The following is a 22,651-nucleotide window of genomic DNA, read 5'->3' on the forward strand; positions in this document are numbered from 1 at the left end:
ATGAGAGGATTCACCAGTGACAGAGTGGGGAACAGAACAGGCAGACTAAGTACACTGCTGAGGGGAACAGTGGGTGAGACAGGAGAGGTCTGCCGTGCCATGTGGTCACCTCTGGGGCAGGCGGGGATCGAACTCATGCGGAAGTGGCTTAAGCTTCTTAGTGCAGTGCTTTAGCCTGCTGTGCTACCAGGGAGGGCCCCCATCTGCCTGTTTTTAAGCAATATTTCAGAGAACATAGCTGTGGAAAAGTTTCCTTTAATGGATCACCTCTGATCTGAACTTGAAGTGTGTGAAGTGAAGTTAAAACAGTTCTGGGCTTACCAACTTGCCCTTGAAATAACTGACTTTGGCAGATGGTTGGTTGACCTTGTCAGATGAGGTGTTCTCCCCCCACACACACCCCCCCTCCCCCCGCAGTGGGAAAGAAAAAGAGCTGGCTTGAAGTGAGTATGCTCTATTCATATCTGATGAGATACCAGAAACTAATAACCCGAATTCTGGCTTTTTGGAAAGAAAATCCAGATTTTATTTGATTCACTATGATGGAGTAAGAGTCATCTAAACTACCAACAACTGTTTCCTGCCTTTCTGTTTCTTTTCTTTTCTTTTTAAAAAGATTTATTTATTTATGCATACAGAACTAGGGTACAGGCCAGAGGTGCAGAGGGTGAGAGGATTCACCAGAGGCAGAGTAGAGAGCAGAACAGGCAGTTTACTGAAATACACTGCTGAAGGGAGCAGTGGGCAAAACAGGAGAGGTCTGCCATACCATGTGGGTCACCTCCCTGACCAGGGATTTAACTCCTGCTGCAGTGACTGGGATAGCTTCACAGTGCTGTGCTTTAACCTGTTGTACCACCAGGGAGGGCCCAACTTTCTGTTTCTAATACACACAAAGTATCTAGCAGTGATAGGCATCTTGAGGTGGCTCCATCTTCAGGTGGAATGAAAAAGTTCTTAAGATAGCCCTGCATTTAAGAACTCAGTTTTTGAGAGTTACAATAAAAAGTCGTTTTTCTATGGTTGCTTGTTGTAGAAACAGTTTTTTTTTATATAGGGCTGTTTCATGGGTAAGGCCATTGTGCATCAGAAACAGGTTGTCAGAACCTGGCTAGTGCTAGGAAGCATTGCCCACCTATTCCTAGGTTAAGATCCTACCCACAGAAACAGCAGTCAACATACAGCTGTCAAGCACAGAATATGGGCCCAGTCATTTGGCTAATGGCCAGTTCTTTGATAGGGCACACATGCTCGCAGGGAGTTTATTACAACGTGTGCTTCTGATTCATCTAGAAAGTTCTAGAAATGTCAGTGTCCTTATTCCTTCTCAGGCATCTCACGAGTCAGGTAAGATAGTTAAAAAAACGAACAAAACTTCTCAGATGATTTTAATGAGGGGCAAATGCTCATCTTTTTGCAGACTAAATCTCTTGTTTTATTCACTAAAGTTACCCAAGGACTCAAGACAGGGCTTGGCACAAGCAAACATTCAGCCCTCATTTTTTGAATGAACCCCATCTTACCCGATGAAACAATTGAGGCTTACGAAGCTGGGATCACCCAAGGTGACCGGCGATGGCCATTTTTTTTTATCACCAGTGGCTATTAAGTGTTTAGGTTGCTTTCTAGTCGCAGGTTGAACACTGAGGTTGCAGTTCCAAGTTTTAAAGGTCAAATTGTGTTCTGTACCCGCCAAGCCCAGTTTAGCGTCAGCTGGACACCCCCAGCCTTTGCCCAGGGCCGAAAGTCCGGGTTGGGCAGAGTTAAGCCAGGCCCCGCCCGCTCGGGTGGGGCATGTTCGCGAACGCGGCTCCCCGGCTGAGTCGCTTTCAGCTTTTGCGCCTGCGCGCGGCGCCGAGGGGACGGGGTCGGACGCAGAAATGGCGGCCTCCATGTTCTACAGCCGGCTGTTGGCTGCCGCCACCCTTAGGAGCCAGCGGCCCCGGCCCACGTTCCAGGCCGCCGTTCAGGTACTGCGGACCAGCCCGTTTTCGCTCCGAGGGCCAGCAGAACAAAGGGCGAGGTGGGAGGTCTGGCTCCCGTGGCGGGTGAAGGGCTCCGATGTCCGGCTCAGGTCACTTCTCAGGTAGTGACATTGGGTGACATGTGTCCCGCAGGCGACTTGCCCGCGAGTGTCCCTCCGGTTTACGAGCTAGTCCCTGTGGGGCCTGTCTGCGCTGGTCCTCGGCGGGTCAGAAGCGCCCACACCTGGCCGGGCTGCTCAGCCTGTTCGAGGGGGAAGCAGGGAGGCTGTGTGGGCAGTGGGTGGGGTGAGGACACCCGAGAAGTTTCTGCTGTCATTCCCGCGTTCTGGAGCGTGGGCCGAAGCTTCCGAAGCCCCGAATCCTCTTTTTGGAGAGGGAAAGAATGCCCTTCAAATGTACTTTTGTGTCTCCTGGGAGGTGTCACAGGTTGGAAGGAGTTCACAGAACCTGCAGGGCTTGCCGATTGGCCTTTTCTGGGTCGAGGCAAGGGTAGTTTCCCACCGCCCCCAGTAGTTGTGTAATAGTTTGTTTAATAGTGGTCACAAGCAGATACTTACCATTTGAGGAAGTGAAAAAAATAATCTATTGCATCATTTAACTTAATTTCTGGAAAGACTTTAACATAATGGCCTCAGTGTTTTTTTGTTGTTGTTGTTTTGTTTTGAGTGTTCACTGTGTGCCAGGTACTGTACTAAGCATTTTATATGTAGCCTGCTTAGCTACACTGGAAGGGAGTTATTAATATCCCCATCATTGGTGAAGAAAATGACCAACAGAACAAATGATTTGGGTTAGGTCAAGAAACAGGTAAGGTCAAAACTGAGGTTGGAGGCCAGGTCAAAGCTGAGGTTTATTTCAGAACCATCAGTCTCCAAATCCTGTGTTTAAATCTGCTCTACCTTTTCCCCTCCAGAAAATAGGAGTTGGCTTATCCCCCTCAAAAAGGTTAGGGTAAATCTGTGACACAAAACTCTTATGTATATTTTTATAGTTTATTTCAAATACTCATATTTACAAAGAATTGGTACTCATTTAAGGTGTCACTGATAGTTTTTATATCACTTTAAAGATTGTTTAATGCAAACCTGAAGTACTTTGATATTCTATCCCTTGTAACCACTAGCAATTGTAACTTCAGATACCATTTGCTTTGAGTTGTGTTGAAAATAGCCCCACATTTAAGTATCTTTAGATAAAAGTGTGGAAGAGAAGGCTTGTCTTCATAAATCAAATTCCAGAGTATTAGGTTATGTTCTGAAATAGCTACTTAATATGACATAAATGATCCAGACCTTTTTTAAGTTTGTATACGTTTGTTTGTATCCATAGTGGAACTAATTTTTTTTTAGCTTTTTATTTCTTTATTTTGAATATTAAAGGAGACTGTCAAATTATTTAGAAAATGAGCATTTGGAGAACAGGTTTTCATCCTAATCTTTTTTTTTTTTAAAGATTTATTTATTAATGCATGCAAGAACTGGGGTACAGGTCAGAGGTGCAGAGGAGGGCTGGTTTTGGTGTCGTTGAGAGAATTCACCAGAGACAGAGTGGGGAATAAAAGAGGCTAATCCACTGAAGTACACTTCTGAGGGGAGCAGCTGGCTGGTCAGTAGAGGTCTGCTGTGTCATGTGGGTCACCTCCCTGGTGGGGAATCAATTTCTGCAGTGGCTGCAGATCACTTCATAGTGCTGTGTTTAACCTGGTGCCATGTTTAACCTGTTGTGCCACCAGGGAGGGCCCCCAATCTTTATCTTTTTGAAAATTCTTTTAAAACCCCACTCTCCGAATGGAGGTGCCTGAGATACCATCTTGTCTTCCCTTCCTACCTTCACATTAAGTGAGAAAACTTTGGAGTTTGGAAGGATTTTAGTGTAACCCCTTGCTTTCATAAATGAGGAGACAGAGGTACAGGATCCTAGGAAATTTGTTCAAGGTCACACAGTGAATTTAGCAAATTCTTAAATATTTTGTTTCTCTGCTCCTCTTCTAGTTTCTTTGTATCTTTTTTCCATTGTATACTTGGAGAAAACATTTTGGGTTATGAACAGATTAAATAATTTAAAATATTTTCTTAGTTGAGAATCATTTTACCCAGTAACTACACTTTTCCACATACTTAAATGTGAGATTATTTTTAACATTATCCAAAGCTAGTATTTGAAGTTAACAATTTCTAGTGATTACAGGGGAAATATACAAGTATTTCACATATGCATTAAAGAATCTAAAAGCTGTCATCGTAGTACTAATTCTTTGTAAATATGGGTATGTGAAATAAAACCTATACTTAGAGTTTTGGGTCCTGAATTTACCCTTACCTTTTTTTGGGAGGATTTCAAACTCCTGGATGTGTTTGAACAGTAGTATAATACATACCTGTATCACCTAAGTTTAACGCTTTGACACATTTGTTTTAACTCTGAAATAGTGTATGCATGTAAAAGTTTGTATGTATATTTATGTTTAAAATTACATTTATTTGTTTTTGCTGAACTATTTGATTTGATGAGAGTAATTTGCAAATATTGAAACACTTTGCTCCTAGGTATTTTGGTATGTATCTCTTAGGAATAAATTTAACATTATTACAACACTAATATCTAACATATAGCTAATGTCTCATATAGAGTTCACACTCAAATTTTTCCAGTAGTCCATAAAGTATCTTTTATAAGCTGTTAGTTTTGTTTTTAGTGGAGTCTGGTATTTTTTCTGGTCTAGCCACCTGATTAGGTGCTGCCTAGTGACTCTACCATTGCTTTTATAATTGTTCTGTTTATTTACATGAATGTGAGCTCTGTGACAGGACTAAGCTGACCTTCTTTAAGGATTCTTAGAATGGTTTCTGGTAGTGTAAACATTTGAAAAATGTGTGAATGTATGGCTGTTTTTCTAGGTTTATGCTATATACTCCCACATTCCCCCAAATATTTAAATTTTTTTGATATATAACTTATACAGTAAAATGTATTAGTGAAATGGGTAGTTAGACTAATTTTTTATGAGTGTATGTATTTGTATAGCCCTAATTCAGATCAATATGCTTGATTTTAGCTCTTAGAAGGCCTGTGTCCTCTCTCCTTATTAGTACTCCACAACAGAAGGTAATCTCTAATTCTGACTTATTTGGCCAAAAAAAAAATTGACTGATTTTGAACCATATAAAAAGAAGTCATATAGGTAGATATTTTTGTGTTTTGCTTCTTTCCTTTAAAATTAGTGTTTGTGAGATTCATCCATTGTTTTGTGAGTAGTACTTTTAAACAATTGCTCTGTAGATATTTCCTAGCATGAATGTAATTTTCTTGTTGATGGTGGACAATTGTATCATTTCATTTTTGTCTACTATGAATAAGTGTGCTGTAAACATTTTTACATATACCTTTTGGTAGACTAAGCAATCTTAGATATACCCAGGCATGGCATTTCAGAAGGTAGTTTATGGTAATCAGTTTGTGAGATTGCTGGCATTTATTATTGAAATAACACTATTAATCAGGGAGTTGAGCTAACATAGTAAAATATTATATAAGGCTTTAGCTTATCACATGAATTAGAAATAAGTTGCTGTTTGGTGTGTGATTCTCAAAATAAGGGGCTTGAGAATCAGCAATATGACATGATAAAAATGCAGATCTCCTGAGACCCAGACCAGAGATTCTGATTTTGTAGGTGAGCATGGTTCTACTAGATTGAAAAGGGTTTTGTAGTTGACAGTGCTTTCTTGGAAGCTTATACTGTTTGGTTGTGAACTGGGTTTCTAAAGGGGGTACCTGTCATCAGATTGATGTGGCAGATTGATTCTCTGAGATGGTACTTATAGGCTATAGATGGAGAGTTTAATGGAAGAAGTCTGGAAAGTGATTTCTGGTTCAACACCCATGGGAGAGGGAAGGAGGATGGATTGTGTTGAGTGAGAAGTAGATCTGTGGTGCCGTTTCCATTCTTATGGGAGACCTGGAACTGGGATGGTCCTTCTGAATTACCTCAAGTTGGAATGAGGTGCCAGTTCTTTATATCTCCCCTTAGCTTCATTTGATCAGTCACTGGATCTAGACTGAAAATGATGAGGTATGATATTGGGCAGTAAAGCTCCAATGAGAGGACTCAGCCCAGAGCTGTCTGCAGCCAGCACCCCCATCAGCTGGGCTGTGGATGCCTTGGGGCTATGTGGTGTGCCGCCTCAGCACACCAGAGTGTCCACTACAGATAAAGCCAGAGTTGAATCAGCAATAGTACTAAATCATTCAGTTATCACATATGTAGTGCCAGGGTATTTATTAGGTGCTGGAGGAATGGTGAAAACAGCAAAGTTGAGAATGAGTTTTGCTTTGATGAAAAGATGAGATTGGTTTCCCAGTGACTGAATTTGGCAGAGGTAGACATGTTCTGTAGGCCATTGAAGATATGGTAGTAAAGATCAAATATATTAAGATCTTTTGAAAGATAAGGATGAGAGGTGAGTTATAGTTAAAACTACAAGGGTTACATTTGATATTTAGTCTTCAGATTAACTTTCAGTTTTATCTTTTAAATGAGAGATACTTTGAATATTATATTTCATGATTTAATGTAACAGTTTATTGTACTTTCCGGAAAGAAACAAGTCTTCTATGAAACTGCTTTGAGAAGGTGTTTTAAACAAGTATAACTACCATATCACTGTCATATATAATTATTTCCCCAATTTCTCTAGGTTCTGGGAAGTTCTGGATTATTTAACAACCATGGATTTCAAGTACAACAGCAACAACAAAGGAATATCTCACTACATGAATACATGAGTATGGAATTGTTACAAGAAGCTGGAGTCTCTGTTCCCAAAGGACATGTAGCTCAGTCACCAGACGAAGCTTATGCAATTGCCAAAAAATTAGGTACTAAATTAAGAAAACTTAAGCTTTCCTGGAAACTCTGATGGGAACTTTAATAAAATATGTACTTCACTTTTTGTTTAATAACTTTTATTAAAAAAAATTTGGACAGTATAAAAGAGAAGGCAGAACTTTATTGACATTCTAAATTACTACCAGTTTCTGTAGTGTGTACAACGTAGTAATTATATATATTGGCATTGGGAAGCCAAGTCTTCTTTTTTGTTGGCAATTAACCGTGGGTAAGGAAATTCTATTTAGTACTTGGTAGCTTTAGAAGGGTGATAGCTGTGATGATTCTTTAGGGAAATGATAAAGGAAAATCTTAGTTGTTTATGTTATGTCCAGTATATCCCCTACCCCTCTTTTTTTTTTTTTTTAAAGATTTATTTATCTATTCATACAGAACTAGGGTACAGGCCAGACATGTGGCGGGTGAGAGGACTCACCAGAGACAGAGTGGGGAGCAGAACAGGCAGATCGATGAAGTACACTGCTGAGGGGAGCAGCGGGCAGGAGAGGAGAGGTCTGCCTCGCTATGTGGATCTCCTCTGGGGCAAGCAGGGATTGAACTCATGCTGAAGTGGTTTTAGCTTCTTAGTGCTGAGCTTTAACCCGCTGCGTCACCAGGGAGGGCCCGCCTCTTTTTTTTACATGAAAACTGGAGAGAAAATTGAGTTCTAGAATGTAAGTTCCATGAGGGTAGAGTTTCTTACTTGTTCACTAACCTATCCCAAACTCTTATAAGAGTGCTTAACACTAAAGTAGGTAATCAGTAAATATTAATACTTGTTCAGTGAATTAAGTAGTTGTCCATACTTAAGTAGTATGTTCTTTTATTGCTAAGAAAGTTGGGGATTGTGGCAAGTTGAAAAGGGTCTTATGTGAACATGATGTTCCTAGAGGGGAATTATTTTGCCTCTGTGGTAGGATCTGTTTCCAGTTCTGGATTTTTCAAGAACAGTAGAAAATCTAGATGTATAAGAATTCTCTCCATTAAATGTTATTTTTTTTCCCTTTCAATATTCAGAGTGTATTACATACTAAGACCCCACCTTATATTTGAAGGTTATTACTTCTGTGGAAAATGTATAGTCAGGGTAAGAGGAATTGTTTATAAGTGAGCAGATTGTGGTGTTAGGTAGAGTGATGAGAACACATATCTTGGAGATGTAAAGATAAACTTGAAAGGAATGCAGAACTTTTCCCAAGTAGTTAGCTACAGAAGGTTATTCCAAGCAAAGAGAGCATGAGGTCAAGGCTGATGGAAGGGGGCCCTCGCTGGTGGAGCAACCAGGTAAAATATAGGACTGTGAAGCTAGCTGCAGTGGCTTCAGCACAAGTTTGATCCCTGGCTGGGGAGGTGACCCATAAGGCACAGCAGACCTCTCCTGGCTCATGGCTCACCCACTATTTTCCTCAGCAGTTTATTTTGGCGATCTGCCTGTTTTGCTTCCCACTGTCTCTGGTGAATCCTCTCACTGCCCCTGTGCTTCTGGCATGTACCTCATAAATACATAAATACATCTTTTAAAGAAAAAAGGCTGATGGAAGGGACAAGCCCAGGAACAGCAGACACTAGTATACCTGGAATGAAATAAACCTGAAGAGGGCATAAGACATACTGACTATAAAGGCTTTGTGACTTTCACTTTGAGTAAAATGGAAATTCAATGCAAATTTTTTTTTAAAAGATTTATTTATTCACACAGAACTGGGGTACAGGCCAGAGGGGCAGGGGCAGTGAGAGGATTCACCAGAGACAGAGTGGGGAGCAGAACAGGTAGATCAATGAAGGGAGCAGCTGTTGGGTCAGGAGAGGTCTGCTGCGCCATGTGGATCACCTCCAGGGCAGGCGGGGATCAACTCATGTGGAATGGCTTTAGCTTCTTAGTGCTGTGCTTTAACCTGCTGTGCCACCAGGGAGGCCCTTTAAGTAAAGGATTGAGTACACACTTGGGTTGCTGCTTTGAGAATATTTTGTTGGGAACAAGGGTAACCTAAGTGAGATGTAATAGAGACTGGGACCAGGATCCATAATGGAGGTGATGAGGAATGGTCAAAATTTTGGATAAATTTGAAGATTGAACCAGTATGGATGTGGTTATGAGAATATGTTTCTTTTTCTTTTTAACATTGTCTTCTCTAACATATTTTCACTGAAGTGTCTGAATTTCCAATGTAGATGCATTTATATCATTAATTTTCTAGACACTGTTTTGTGATAGTTCTTTAAATGTAAACCTTTCACCATTTTTTTTTAAAGATTTATTTTTACTTGTGCATACAGAACTGGAATACAGGCCAGAGGCTCAGGGGTGGTGAGAGGCTTCACCAGAGACAGAGTGAGGAACAGAACAGGCAGATCGACGAAGTGCACTGCTGAGGGGAGCAGCGGGCGGGCCAGGAGAGGTCTGCCACACCATGTGGTCACCTCCGGGACAGGAGGGAATCGAACTCATGCAGAAGTGGCTTTAGATTCTCAGTGCTGTGCTTTAACCCACTGCGCTACCAGGGAGGCCCCTTTCACCATTTTTATTTGATCATGAGTTGTGTGTTTGTTACAACTCTTTGATTTGGTTGCTTGACCTGCTTGATGTATGCTTTAGGGACTAATTTATCCCTAGTAGTAGAGTACTTGTCTTAATGTGTTCAGATATTTTTTTGTGGAGTGTTTGTTTATAACAGGGATTACTTTCTGCTAGGGATAATAAGTAAGATGGTACTCTTAAATCTGATTTTTTAAAGAAGATTTATTTATTAATGCACTCAAGAACTGGGTTGTAGGCCAGAGGTGCAGGGTGTGAGGAGTGAGAGGATTTGTCAGAGACAGAGTGGGGAGCAGAACAGGCAGAGCTACTGAAGTACACTGCTGAGGGGAGCAGCGGGTGAGACAGGAGAGGTCTGCTGTGCCATGTGGGTTAGTTCTCTGGCTGGGGACTGAACTCATGTTGCATTAGCTGGCAATCAGTTGATAATGCACAGAACTAACTCCTTGCACCACAAAGAGGCCCTTAAATCAGATCTTAATGATGAGTTATTTTGCTGTAATGTAAAGCTGGTGTTGCACTGCTTGTAATATGCAAAATACTATGAGAGTCAAATTAAAGAGACAAAATAATGTCCCTTTAAAAGGATGCTACCTGGATTATAAATGATCAATAGACTGAACAGCTGGTTTGCTGATTTTCCCTAACAAATTGGAAAAAGGAAGAAGACAGATCAGTCTACCTGTAATTAGAAAACATTTTAAAGACTTACAAATCTTAATGCTGGAATCTTGCTAAATCTGAGCGTATTCTGTATAACACTGTACTGTATGAATATAACACTGTACCGTATGAATGTATATTAATGAGACTTTATTAGTGGAGCAGTGTAAATTGGTATTAATACTGGTTCATGATATAGTTCTGCTTAAAGTAGCATTTATAACTCATTTTTGTAGGACAGCAAGTTTACATGTGAATAGCAAGGGAGGAAAGCATTAGAAAGACCTTCCAGTCTCAATTTTACTTTTCTTTTTATACCTTCCAGAGTACTAAATATTTTAAATGTGAGGGAACAGTAAAATGGTTTAATATGGTTGGGTATATTTTTAGGTTTTGGATGGTTAGTGTTTTAATAGTCTAATCTAGAATCTACATGGAATGCCTTTTATAAAAACATGGATAGATGGGACTTTGTTACCTTTAACAACATTACTTAATATGTATGCTTACTTAATTAAGAATAACATATTGTGTCTTGCATGCTAATCCATGTGTCTTATCTAACAGAAATGTTTATCTTTTAGGTTCAAAAGATTGTGTCATTAAGGCACAAGTCTTAGCTGGTGGCAGAGGAAAAGGAACATTTGAAAGCGGCCTCAAAGGAGGAGTGAAGATAGTTTTCTCGTAAGTCATGTGTTTTTTTTTTTAAGATTTATTTATTTATACTTACAGAACTGGGGTACAGGCCAGAGGTATGGTAGGTGAGAGAATTCACCAGAGGCAGAGTGGGGAGCAGAACAGGCAAATTGACAAAGTACACTGCTGAGGGGAGCAGTGGGTGAGTAAGAAGAGGTCTGCTGCGCCATGTGGGTCACCTCCTGGGCAGGGATTGAACTACTGCTGCAGTGGCTTCAGAGAGCTTTATAATGCAGTGCTTTAACCTGTTGTGCCACCAGGGAGAGCCCCATATGTCATGTTTCTTAAAGAAAAATTTTCATTAAAGAAAATAAACATGTTGTAAAAGGTCCCCCTTATTTTGAATTGATAAAAATATTGAGATTTAAATATTAGGCAAGGTAAGATTTTGGCTATCATGTGTTTTTCTCAGTTGGAGGTGAAAAGCATTGAGATTTTTTTTTCTTATTTCAGTCCAGAAGAAGCAAAAGCTGTTTCTTCACAAATGATTGGGAAAAAGTTATTTACCAAGCAAACTGGAGAAAAGGGCAGAATATGCAATAAGGTATTGGTTTGTGAGCGAAGATATCCCAGAAGAGAATACTACTTTGCAATAACAATGGAAAGGTCATTTCAGGTGAGCAGTTGTAGAAAGTTTACACTTAGAATGAACTTACTGCATTTAATTTTATGAGTTGTTTATTTATATGGGAAAGATAAAAAAGATACAGTACATAATCTCTATAGGTTGTGAATACAATATTTATTTTTGTGTCTTTTAAAATAATATGGTTAATGCCATAATATTTGATATATTACATTGTGGCAGAAAAAAGTGATTGACAGAACCCTGCTAAAATAAATTCCATAGGAGTTCCATGTTTTTAATTTGGTAAAAGCAACTAAAATCATCAGTGATTCATCTTTAGAATCTATAGACTGAAGAAAATAATTGCTAATCAACAAAATATGCTAATCAAAGAGAAATTGAAAACATTGAGACAGTGTATATCCCTGGCTTCATCTTGTTCTTTTTCAACCTTTGGTATATTTTTATTGCTTGGGGTTTGTTTCACCAGATGATTTAGTATTTGTTAAGTTGAAGGGTGATATTCAATAACAAACTATAATTCTGTTTTAATTATTTTTTTAAAATAATGATAATGAAGTACCATAGTCTGTTGTGCTCTCTCCCTCCCCCTTATCCCGTGTCTCTCTCTTTTCCTCTCCCCCTCCCTCTGGATGCTCAGATCTGTGGTCAGTTTTCAAGGATTGCTTTTATAGGTAAACACTATGACTGTAAAGGGTGTACGACATTAGCTCCATTAGCTGTGAACTTAAAGGTATTAGGTAAAGAGAAATCCTTTCATAGACCAGGTGCTTAGAGATAGCATTGATCATTACTTTTTACTGTAAATCTCGGGGTTTTTGAGTACATTGTTTGAATTTTATAAGCTGAATCTGTGTGGTAACTAGCTTGCCTTTTGAAGCAAGCTGTGCACATGCTTGGAAGACCTGATAAGGATTTGGTGTAGAGCAAAAATTTTAAGGATCATGAAAATAGTTTCTTAAATAAAACAGCCTTAATAAGTAACTATTTTCTGTACTGAAATTTTTTTCTTATAATGAATTAAATCTTCTAATTATGTTTGTATAATATCAACTTTTAATTTTTAAAAGGAAGGAAGTATTTCTTAAGGTATGACACTAGATGGTAGTAAAAATCCACTCAGAGTATACGATAAAGTCTTATTCATAAGTGATGTCTTTTCCTCATTAGAGTTCTCTAAAGTAGATTTAGTTTTGTAAGTTATTTTAGAAGTACCATGACCAGTAACCTTTGTAGATAACATACATTTATGCTATGTTCACTATTTACATTTTCTTATTGTACATATCAACATCTGTCATTTTGTTAGTTATTATGTTTGTACTTTTTTGTAGCAAGAAACAAGGTATATTATGCTTGGACAAAAAATTGAGATGAGTCCTTTCAGAAGGACTCGTTTTGATGAGAGCTAAGGTGGCAAAGCAAGTGTGCTTATTAAGGATATGTCTATAACTTTGAATATGTTTTATTAAAGGTACATAAAGGCATTGGGGAGAACTATTAAATTTAAGTTCATTTTAAGAACTTGTATGTTCAGGAAACTGTTTGAGTCTTGTTAAGGAAAAATTGGTTTATTTCATTTGTAAAAGTTGAAATAATTCAGACTAAAAATTCTGTAATGCTAGTAGTCAAACTATTTGGCCAAAAACATAATGTTCTTTAATTTTAACATATTAGACAAATTTGTAGCTGACTGGTGTTACTTTTTGAGGTAAAGCAAACTTCTTTGCCCATTCTTGTGGGCAGGTCCCTATTAAATAACTGTAAGCTCTTTAAGGAGTAAAGGTAATTTTTATTGAATTTAAAGCTGTAGGCAGATCTTATTTTTTGTTTGTTTTGCTTCATTAACTTGGCACAGTTGTGTGACTCATTGGCCACTGCTTGAATTTGATTTCCAGGCCCCATTCCTCCCAAAAGGGTGGGGTGATAAAAGAAAGTCAAAGCTCCAGTTGTCTGATCATATTGTTGGTATCTCTGGCTGACCATTGCCCACCTGAGTCATCTCTTATAATAGCTATATAGAGAGAGCCTCATGAGTCACCTTGAGATTGTTTTTATTTATCACACCTTCTACTGGAATCCAATCACATGGTGCAAAATTTAAAAACTGCTAATACGTACAAGGAAATATGTATTTCTCACTTAATCTCTGTTCATCAGCTGTCCTATTTTCCTCCTTGAAGGTCAGTTTTTTTTTTTTAAAAGATTTATTTATTTATGCATACAGAACTGGGGTACAGGCCAGAGGCTCAGGGGCGGTGAGAGGCCTCACCAGAGACAGAGTGGGGAACAGAACAGGCAGATCGACGAAGTACACTGCTGAAGGGAGCAGCGGGCGGGCCAGGAGAGGTCTGCCACGCCATGTGGTCTCCTCCGGGGCAGGCGGGAATCGAACTCATGCGGAAGCGGCTTTAGATTCTCAGTGCTGTGCTCTAACCCGCTGCGCCACCAGGGAGGGCCGGTCAGTTGTTTTTTTAAAAGCACTTTGTCACATAAAGAGCATTTAGTTCTCTTAAGAGTAACAGATCATTGTTATTATTTAGCTATTACTTTTTTAAAATAACATTTGGAGGACTATTTCATTCACTAAACAGTAATGACTACTTCTTCCTTTGCATTATACCTTAGAATGAGTTTGTTACTCAAAATACTATTGCTGGGGGCCCTCCCTGGTGGCGCAGCGGGTTAAAGCACAGCACTGAGAATCTAAACCCACTTCCGCATGAGTTCGATTCCCGCCTGCCCTGGGGGAGATCCACATGGCGTGGCAGACCTCTCCTGACCCGCCCGCTGCTCCCCTCAGCAGTGTGCTTCATCGATCTGCCTGTCTGCTCCCCACTCTGTCCCTGGTGAATCCTCTCACCCTCCGCATCTCTGGCCTGTACCCCAGTTCTGTATAAATAAATCTTTAAAAAAAAAAAAATACTATTGCTGGACTAGAGAAATGAAATTAAGTCTTTAGGTTTTTTGTTTTCATGCAAGTTAAAACATTTTTTTTCTGAATTAAGAATAATACATTCATTGTAAAAACATTTTTGGAAAATAGTGAGACATAAAATAACAAAGTCTTGCCACTTAATGTTTTGTTTCCCACATTGTTTTATTGGTTTATGACCCATGGATGGGCACACATTTAAGTACACTTTACCTAAAAAAAATTGTAAATAAAATCTTAGGTTTGCATTCTTTTTTTCTTATGTAACACTAGTGGGTAATTTCCTATGCTATTAAATAATCTTTAGTAATATGGATTTACCATTGTTTGTGAGTGCTAAAATTATGTCCAGTTTTGCCCATAAATTAGCAAATCAATTACTTTGTATTAAGATTTTTTTCCTTGATAGGTTTTGGAGGACTTAAATATTAGTAACTTTAATTACAGTTAGTATTTATAGTTTACTGTTTTATATAGTGTATGTTAAAAACCAGAAGTATTTATTCAAGGTAAGTTAGCTTTTATTTTTTAAAGGTTTTTTTTTTGTGCATACAGAACTGGGGTACAGGCCAGAGGTACAGAGGCAGTGAGAGGATTCACCAGAGACAGAGCGGGGAGCAGAACAGGCAAATCGATGAAGTACACTGCTGAGGGGAGCAGCGGGCTGGTCAGGAGAGGTCTGCCACGCAATGTGGTCAACTCCTGGGCAGGCGGGGATCGATCTCATGGGGAAGTGGCTTTCGATTCTTTAATCCGCTGCGCCACCAGGGAGGGCCCTAAGTTAGCTTTTTTTTTTTTTAACAGTAGGACTAGAGTTTCTAAAATCTGGAACTTTTTATTCATTAGACCTTTCGTTTCAGATATGAGTATGCTGACTTTTTTTTAAATAATACTTTAATGTTCTCAGATCTTATGAGAAATACATAGATTATATTTCATCTATATTTATGTTAACTTATTTGGTGTAAGTTTGTGTGTACTTTAGTCTTTCTCTTGCAAGTGAGCCATTATCATCATTATCATTGAACACTGATAAAGGAGCACTATGCAGGAGACAGGAGGATAAATTTTTATGGAAATTTGAAAACAGGAGTGGGGAGTGACAGCTGCATATGTCTGCTAGTGTGCACAAATAGCTTTAAAAATTTTTATATTGCTGGATCCAAAATAAAACCCAGTTGTTTTGGCTGTTTCCCCCCTTTCTAGGGTCCTGTGTTAATAGGAAGTTCTCAGGGTGGTGTCAACATTGAAGATGTTGCTGCTGAGACTCCTGAGGCCATCGTTAAAGAACCTGTAGATATTGTAGAAGGCATTAAAAAGGAACAAGCTGTCAGGGTAAGATTACTCCAAAAAATTTGTGTCTTTTGATTGGGTAATTGTAATACTTAAATAAAAAGAATTAACTTTTGCATACAAGGTGATTGACAAAACCTAAAACTCTTTTTGAATGTTAATGTGTAAATGTCTTGCTTGAAATAAAAACTTTTAAAGGTACCTACAGTATTTTCATTTATATCCTCAATAAATGTATCACTATGTTTATATAAAAAATAAGGCTCTGTATAAAATAACCATTATACCATTGCCATTTCTAGTACAGCTAACAATAATTTATTATTTTACTTACCTAGTCATTCAAATTCCTTAATTAGTTCAGGCTTTTTATTTTCTTTTGCAGTTTCAGTTGGGATCCCTGTAAGATCTTTCATTGCTGTTTGTTAGTATGTCTCATTTGTAATTTATATGTTAATGTCTTTTTCTAATTTATAGATGTCCTTTCATTCTCTCCACCCTTTTTCTTTTTGTAAAAGCATAGTTTCTTTTAGTGTAGTTACCCTTTTTTCTCACAGTATAAATTTTCATCTCCATGATGGCATTAACATGTTCATATCTCTTATTTTCTTTAATTGAGAGGAATCATGGGGGTTACTGTCTTATACATTTCTGTTAGCTTAGTGATTTTATGTTGGGGGTAATGGTTTATGGATGTTTTTAAGTGTCTGAAGAAAGCTGTGGACTTTCTATGCATGTTCATACACAATACACTTATTGTTTGGATTATCTTCTTGTGTGCTTATTACCTTCTATTTCGCCCTTCTTCTCCAAACAAAACAAAACCCAACCATGTTAGAGTTGTTTGGTAATGTTTGTAATACTACTCTTGTGTCTAATTATTTAATTTGGATATATCAAAACAGTGGCCCATTTTATAAGAAAAGTTTTGAATATGAAACTTTGAATGAAATTAATAGCTGTTAATGGGAAAGCATGTCAAAATAAATTTGTGGCATTGAAGTACAGTAGAGCAGTTAGATTTAAATAAAAAAGAAAATACTTAATTTTCAGGAAAATTAGAGGGAAAATCTACTAAGATAGTTTTTTGAGTGATGTACAGAAATAGTACCTATCACAGTGCTTGTTAGCAAGTGAATGTTCTAGTGGGTTAGTCAGAATTATGTTGCATTTCTCAGATGTTTAATTTTAAAATAGTGATTTTAATCCAGTGAAAATATTTCTTGATGAAATGCTATTTTATTTCATACTATTCTTTGTTCGAAGTGTCTTACCAAAAATCAAATTTCTTAGCTTGATCATTCACTTTATTGGAATTTTTGCAAATGTCATATTCATCCAATTAAAGATTCTCTGTTGAAATTCAAATTTATCACAATCTTAGATAGCATTTGAAAAAGGGGAACAATTCCTATTCTTGAGCATTGGAAGCAGTTAGAATAAATAGCCAGACTTGTAGCTTTTGTACAAGTGGTTCATGATTGCTTATGGATCTTTAAAACTGATGAATACATGGTAAAACAAAACTTCTGGGTTAGGACCTTGGTGTGTATCTATCTATCTATCTATCTACCTATCTATCTATCTATCTATCTATCTATCTATCTATATATATATTTTTTAAAGCTCTGTATATCTGGTTGATGCTGAACTTTTCTACTAGATTAGAAATTTAAGTATTTGTGTCTTTGGGGGCCACCATAAATTCAGTGCTCATTTGATTTTTGAATGATGAGATACTACTCTGGATGTGTCCTTATTGCTTGGTATACATTCTTTATTAATTACCTAAGAGGTAAAATAGAGTAATATTTGGGCCGTTGCTTCAACTATTGGGATTGTCAGTCCACCTTTTATGTACAGTGCTAATGAAATATAAGCCTCTTCTTTCAGTTTAGGTTGGCTGTAAGGCTTAGAGACAGTGGGGAGACTAAGGTGTAAACAGTAGAACTGGAATTTAGTTGAATAGCAAGTCACTTGACCTCCCTGAAACTGTTTTTTGTTTGTAAAGTGGACATAATATCTGCCTTGTGAAAATTTTGATTAAAAATTTTTGTTTAACCACTTAGGTGCCATTTTATTGATAAATGTTTGGCTACAAATGATTGATACTTATTTAAATGATAAACTACGAGGTTTGTTATTTCAATGAATTACTATTGGACATCTGCAGCAACATACCTCTAATAAAGAGACAAATTGCTTTTAGCTTGCCCAGAAGATGGGATTTCCACCTGATCTTGTGGATTCTGCAGCCGAAAACATGATGAAGCTATACAACCTTTTTCTGAAATATGATGCAACCATGGTAGAAATAAATCCAATGGTAGAGGATTCAGATGGAGCTGGTAAATACCTTCCTTTATCAAACATTGATTATGTATTGTGTCTTTGCCCACTTATGTACTTCAATAAGGAAGTTGAAATCATAAGGAAGTGAACTCATTGGTATGTGGAAGTTTATTTTATAATGAATGGAATGAATATGAACAAATACTAAAAAGAACTGTTAGAACAGAAACTTTTATATATATATATATATATATGTAAAGAAGATTTTTAACATGGAGAAGTTAAAATCTAACTGGTAGCCAGTGGTAATTAAAAATGATGTGATTAAAATATTCTGTTCTTAGGTTGTATTTCAGATACTCAGTAGAAGCCACATGGAGAAACACACATATAGAATATTTTTATTATTACAGAAAGTTTTGTTGACCATTGCTGGGTTTGAGTTTCCGATATGATATATGACTGTAGTGTTGGAGAATCTCAATCTCTAGGAGTCTTAAACCTTTTATTGTACAAAAGGGACTTTTACTGTACAAAAGAGAAATTGATTGGAACATAACTTTTTTTTTTTTTAAGTGAAGAGGGAAGATAAGCTTAAGAATTTTGTTCTCTTTTGTTTAAGAACTTTTGTTTAATTTAAGAACTTTTGCTCTCTTGACTTGCTGGCACCATTCCAAATGTTACTTGGATTTTCTGCGAAACAGTATCTTATGACAAGTATGTTTATGGGTCTAAAGAAGAAATTGTAGGATTTTCTCAAAACATAAATATTTTTCATTAGTGTGAAACTATAACACTTCTCACAATGTGATTTAATACACAATTTTCTCTAAAATCTCCTTGATTTACTTGTTCCCTCTTGTTAGTATTTTTTAAATTGTTTATGTATTTTTATGCCATTGTTCATTTTGCACACTGATTTCTCCTCTCAGGTGTTGTCCTCATAAAATACACCACCAAGGCATCTGTGAACCATCCTCATAGACTCTTGTGGCTCCTTCCTCTTATTTTGATTCTTCCTCTCCTCATTATAGTTTGAATGATAGTCTTGTCTTTTTTTTTTCTCCTTATCTCTTATATAGTTTCCTTGTGTTCCGCCTATAAGTGAAGCCATCAGATATTTTTCTTTTTCTTTCTGACTTATTTAACTGAGCATAGTCCTTATCTTCATCCACGTTGCTGCAGATAGCATAAGTTTATCTTTTTTGATGGCTAATTAGTATTCCATTGTGTACATATGCCATATTTTATTGATCCAGTTATCTGTTTTGGGGTATTTAAGTTGTTTCCATATTTTAGCTAGTATAAATAGTGCTATGATAAACATAGGAGTGTTACGTATCTTTTTGAACTAATGTTTTTGTGTCTTTTGGGTAGATTTCTAGAAGTGGAATTGCTGGGTCATATGGTAGATCCATTTTTAGTAATTGAGGGTCCTCTGCATGGCTTTGTATAGTGGTTGGACTAGTTTGTATTCGCACCAGCAATGTAAGAGTTTTTTCTTTCTCCACATACTTGCCAACACTTGTTAGTTTTTTTAATGTGGGCCATTCTTCCTGGTGTGAGGTGATATCTCCTTGTGGTTTTGACTTGCAACTCCCTAATTAAAGTGATGTTAAACATTTGACCATCTGCACCTCCTCTTTGGAGTAGTGTCTTTTTAGCTCTTCTGCCCACTCTTTGGTGGGATTCTTTGTTTTTGTTGAGTTGTGTAAGCTCTTGTAGATCTTTGATATCAGTCCCTTTATCAGTTTTGTGGAATGCAGATAATTTCTTCCATCTGTGGGGTGTGTCTTTATCATGGTTATTGTCTTCTTTTGCTGTACAAAAGAGGACATTTAATATTTTTAGTCATTAGAGAAATAGGATTAACTTGTTACTGTGACAGCTCTTATGCATGTTATAAAAGTAAATTCTGATCATGTCTTCCATGTAGGGTTTCCATGTAGGGTTTCTTTAAAATATAAGTTGCTTTATTATAACCTAATTTTCTCTTGATATTTTATATTATATAGCATCTGCTGCTGTAATTTAGTTGTATTTCTTATTATAAAAATCAATTTTTGGTTGGTCATTTATATAGTCGTATGAAGAAAAATGAGACAGTCTTGTGATAATGGAGGTACTTTATAAAACTAAAAGTAATTATATTTTTTTAAAGAGTGAGGGCTTATATTGATTTTAACACAAATGTACAGTGAAGGAGGGTTATCTTTATAAAACACATATTGTTTGATTAAAGATAGGTTATTGTATGTCTTGAGATTAAGATCACTTTCCTTTTTTTTACTTCAAAGTGCTTTGTATGGATGCAAAGATCAATTTTGATTCTAATTCATCTTATCGCCAGAAGAAAATCTTTGAGCTACAGGACTGGACCCAGGAAGATGAAAGGGACAAAGCTGCAGCTAAGGCAGATCTCAACTATATCGGCCTAGATGGAAATATAGGCTGTCTAGGTACCAAGCATTAGATTTGAATTGACTGAGCTTAAGTAGATTTGTTTATGTTGCTTATACAACCCCATTTCTTCTCTATAGTAAATGGTGCTGGTTTGGCTATGGCCACAATGGATATAATCAAACTCCATGGAGGAACTCCAGCCAACTTTCTTGATGTTGGTGGTGGTGCCACAGTCCATCAAGTAACAGAGGCATTTAAGCTTATCACTTCAGATAAAAAGGTATGGGTGCGTTTTGTTTTAGAATTTGAATATTGAAAAGTAATTTGATTAATCACTAGATGTGATGATTATAATAGTTGAATATTAAAATTCAAAATGCCTCAGTAATTTGGTAAAGTTACTGAATTCAATGCAGTAAAAGGTAACTAGAAAAAGAATAAAGTTCTCTTTTGAGATTTAGAGAACAGGGTGAAGAAATATTAGTAATACTACATGTGGTAGTGATGTGGAAGGGTGCCATTAGTATGGAGATTTACTATGGAGGTGCCATTTCTGGAGATGTTAGTTGATTGCAGAGGCCTATAATTTGAATCTGTAAACTTTATTGCCTTATTCAGTTTCACAAAGAAATAAACTGAGATGAACTAAACTGAGAGAGAGAACGTACTTGATTTCTCTTGTGTTTAATAATTATTCATTGAAAGTAAACATTTTTATTGGAAGCATATTTGTATAGCTTTTTATTTTTTTAATATTTATTTATTTATGCATACAGAAATGGGGTACAACCAGAGGCGCAGGGGGCAACGAGAGGCAGAAACAGTGGGGAGCACGATAGGCAGATCGACAAAAAGTACATTGCTGAGGGGAGCAGCGGGCGGGCAGGAGAGGTCTGCCACCCTGTGGATCACCTCTGGGGCAGGGATTGAACTTGCACTGAAGCGGCCATGGCTCTGTAGTACAGTGCTGCAACCTGCTGCGCCACAGGGAGGGCTTGTATAGCTTCTTTTGTCATAAACTCTAGAAGCAGATTATCTAGTTAGCTACCTATTGAGTATTTGCTAAGGTGAATTAGAATTTTAGCTATTTTTCTAAGCCTGGCTTTTACAGCCTAAGAATAAGAATGGAGAAAACATTTGCAGATACTGGGGACCGACAGGAAGTGTATTGGAGCTGGAAATAGAACATGAGCCTAGGATAACCATGGGATAGCATTGATGTAGCTATATGCTTATTATGTCTCTTTGTATTGGGAGGTGTGCTTGGGTTTGAGAATACATAGTCCTTTCCTCAAGGCATATCTAGTCTTACTGAGGTGATAAACTAAATGTTGTACTGTGGAATAATAGATTAAAGCTGATAACTGGAGGAATCAAAATGGTCTTTATTGAAATGGCCTTTGAACTGTTTGGAGAATTGAGTGAGTTAGGCAATTGAGTGAGTGTTTATTTGCTTATGAAAAGAAGCAAAACCCTGGAATCCAGAGAGGGCCACTCTGTTCATGTAATGAGAAGATGCCTACATTTAAAAGTATAACATTATTGGGATGAGTAAGTAGAGCTAATACTAGCAAATTGAGGCCATGTTGTAAAAAAGAGCCCTGTATCCAAGAAATTTGGGTTTTAAGCCTTCTGCCTCACCTAGCATGTATATAAACACATAACCCCCTACCTTTATGTTTATTAAAAAGAAAAAAAAATTTTAAAGAAGGTAACTCTTACAGAAATGAAGAGAAAGGAGGCACTGATAAGAGAAATATTTGGCTATTATACCTGTTTATGAAAAACATGAAGACAGCGTCATAGGGATAAAGCAGAGGGACCTAGTTTGGAGACATTTCTGAGAATCATTAACTCATTTTTTCTTTTTTTGGGAAGGGCCATGGAGAAGCGGTTGATAAGGACTTCTGGCAGGGGAGAACCACTAGATGATAATCCTTTTTATGCCATCAGAAGCAATAGAGACAAATATTTCTGATTAGTATATTGAGTTTGGTTTATAGTACCTATATCTAGTAGGCAGTTGTAAAGATACCATATTTCTTGTAATGGTTGGACATATATTTGAGAGTTCTCAATATATTGAGAAAAGTCAGAATGTCAGGAATTGGTGATATGATCCATGTAAGATGAAGAAACCACTAATGGAATCCCTCCATGTTGAAGAATTGAATAGAGAAGAAAGGTCCAATAAAAGAGATAGCTAACAAGCTGACATAGTTGGAAGAGTGGTAACATTGACAGGTATGGTGTGAAGAATTTTGAAAAGGGAGTAGACAGTATTGTCAAATGCTATAGGTCGACCAAGTAAAGACTTAAAGAGATAATTGGGAAGCTTAACAAGAATAGTATAAGGGATAGGGAATGAAGC

The 22,651-nt window shown here is 37.4% G+C and overlaps 1 protein-coding gene across 1 annotated transcript in view; it reads left to right on the top strand.

Moving 5' to 3' along the window:
• Positions 1-1,843: 1,843 nt before the first annotated feature.
• SUCLA2 (succinate-CoA ligase, ADP-forming, beta subunit) overlaps positions 1,844-22,651 on the top strand; it is a 28,966-nt gene continuing 8,158 nt past the window's right edge. Inside the window, exons 1-8 of the mRNA XM_004680257.2 lie at positions 1,844-1,970; positions 6,683-6,863; positions 10,657-10,756; positions 11,222-11,384; positions 15,499-15,627; positions 17,795-17,933; positions 20,175-20,336; positions 20,418-20,560. Coding sequence (XP_004680314.1) covers positions 1,881-1,970; positions 6,683-6,863; positions 10,657-10,756; positions 11,222-11,384; positions 15,499-15,627; positions 17,795-17,933; positions 20,175-20,336; positions 20,418-20,560 — 1,107 coding nt within the window. The 5' untranslated portion in view covers positions 1,844-1,880. The remainder of the gene's footprint in view (positions 1,971-6,682; positions 6,864-10,656; positions 10,757-11,221; positions 11,385-15,498; positions 15,628-17,794; positions 17,934-20,174; positions 20,337-20,417; positions 20,561-22,651) is intronic.

This window comes from Condylura cristata, unplaced genomic scaffold (genome assembly GCF_000260355.1).
Source record: "Condylura cristata isolate star-nosed mole 26May11 unplaced genomic scaffold, ConCri1.0 scaffold00010, whole genome shotgun sequence".
NCBI classification, from domain to species: domain Eukaryota; kingdom Metazoa; phylum Chordata; class Mammalia; order Eulipotyphla; family Talpidae; genus Condylura; species Condylura cristata.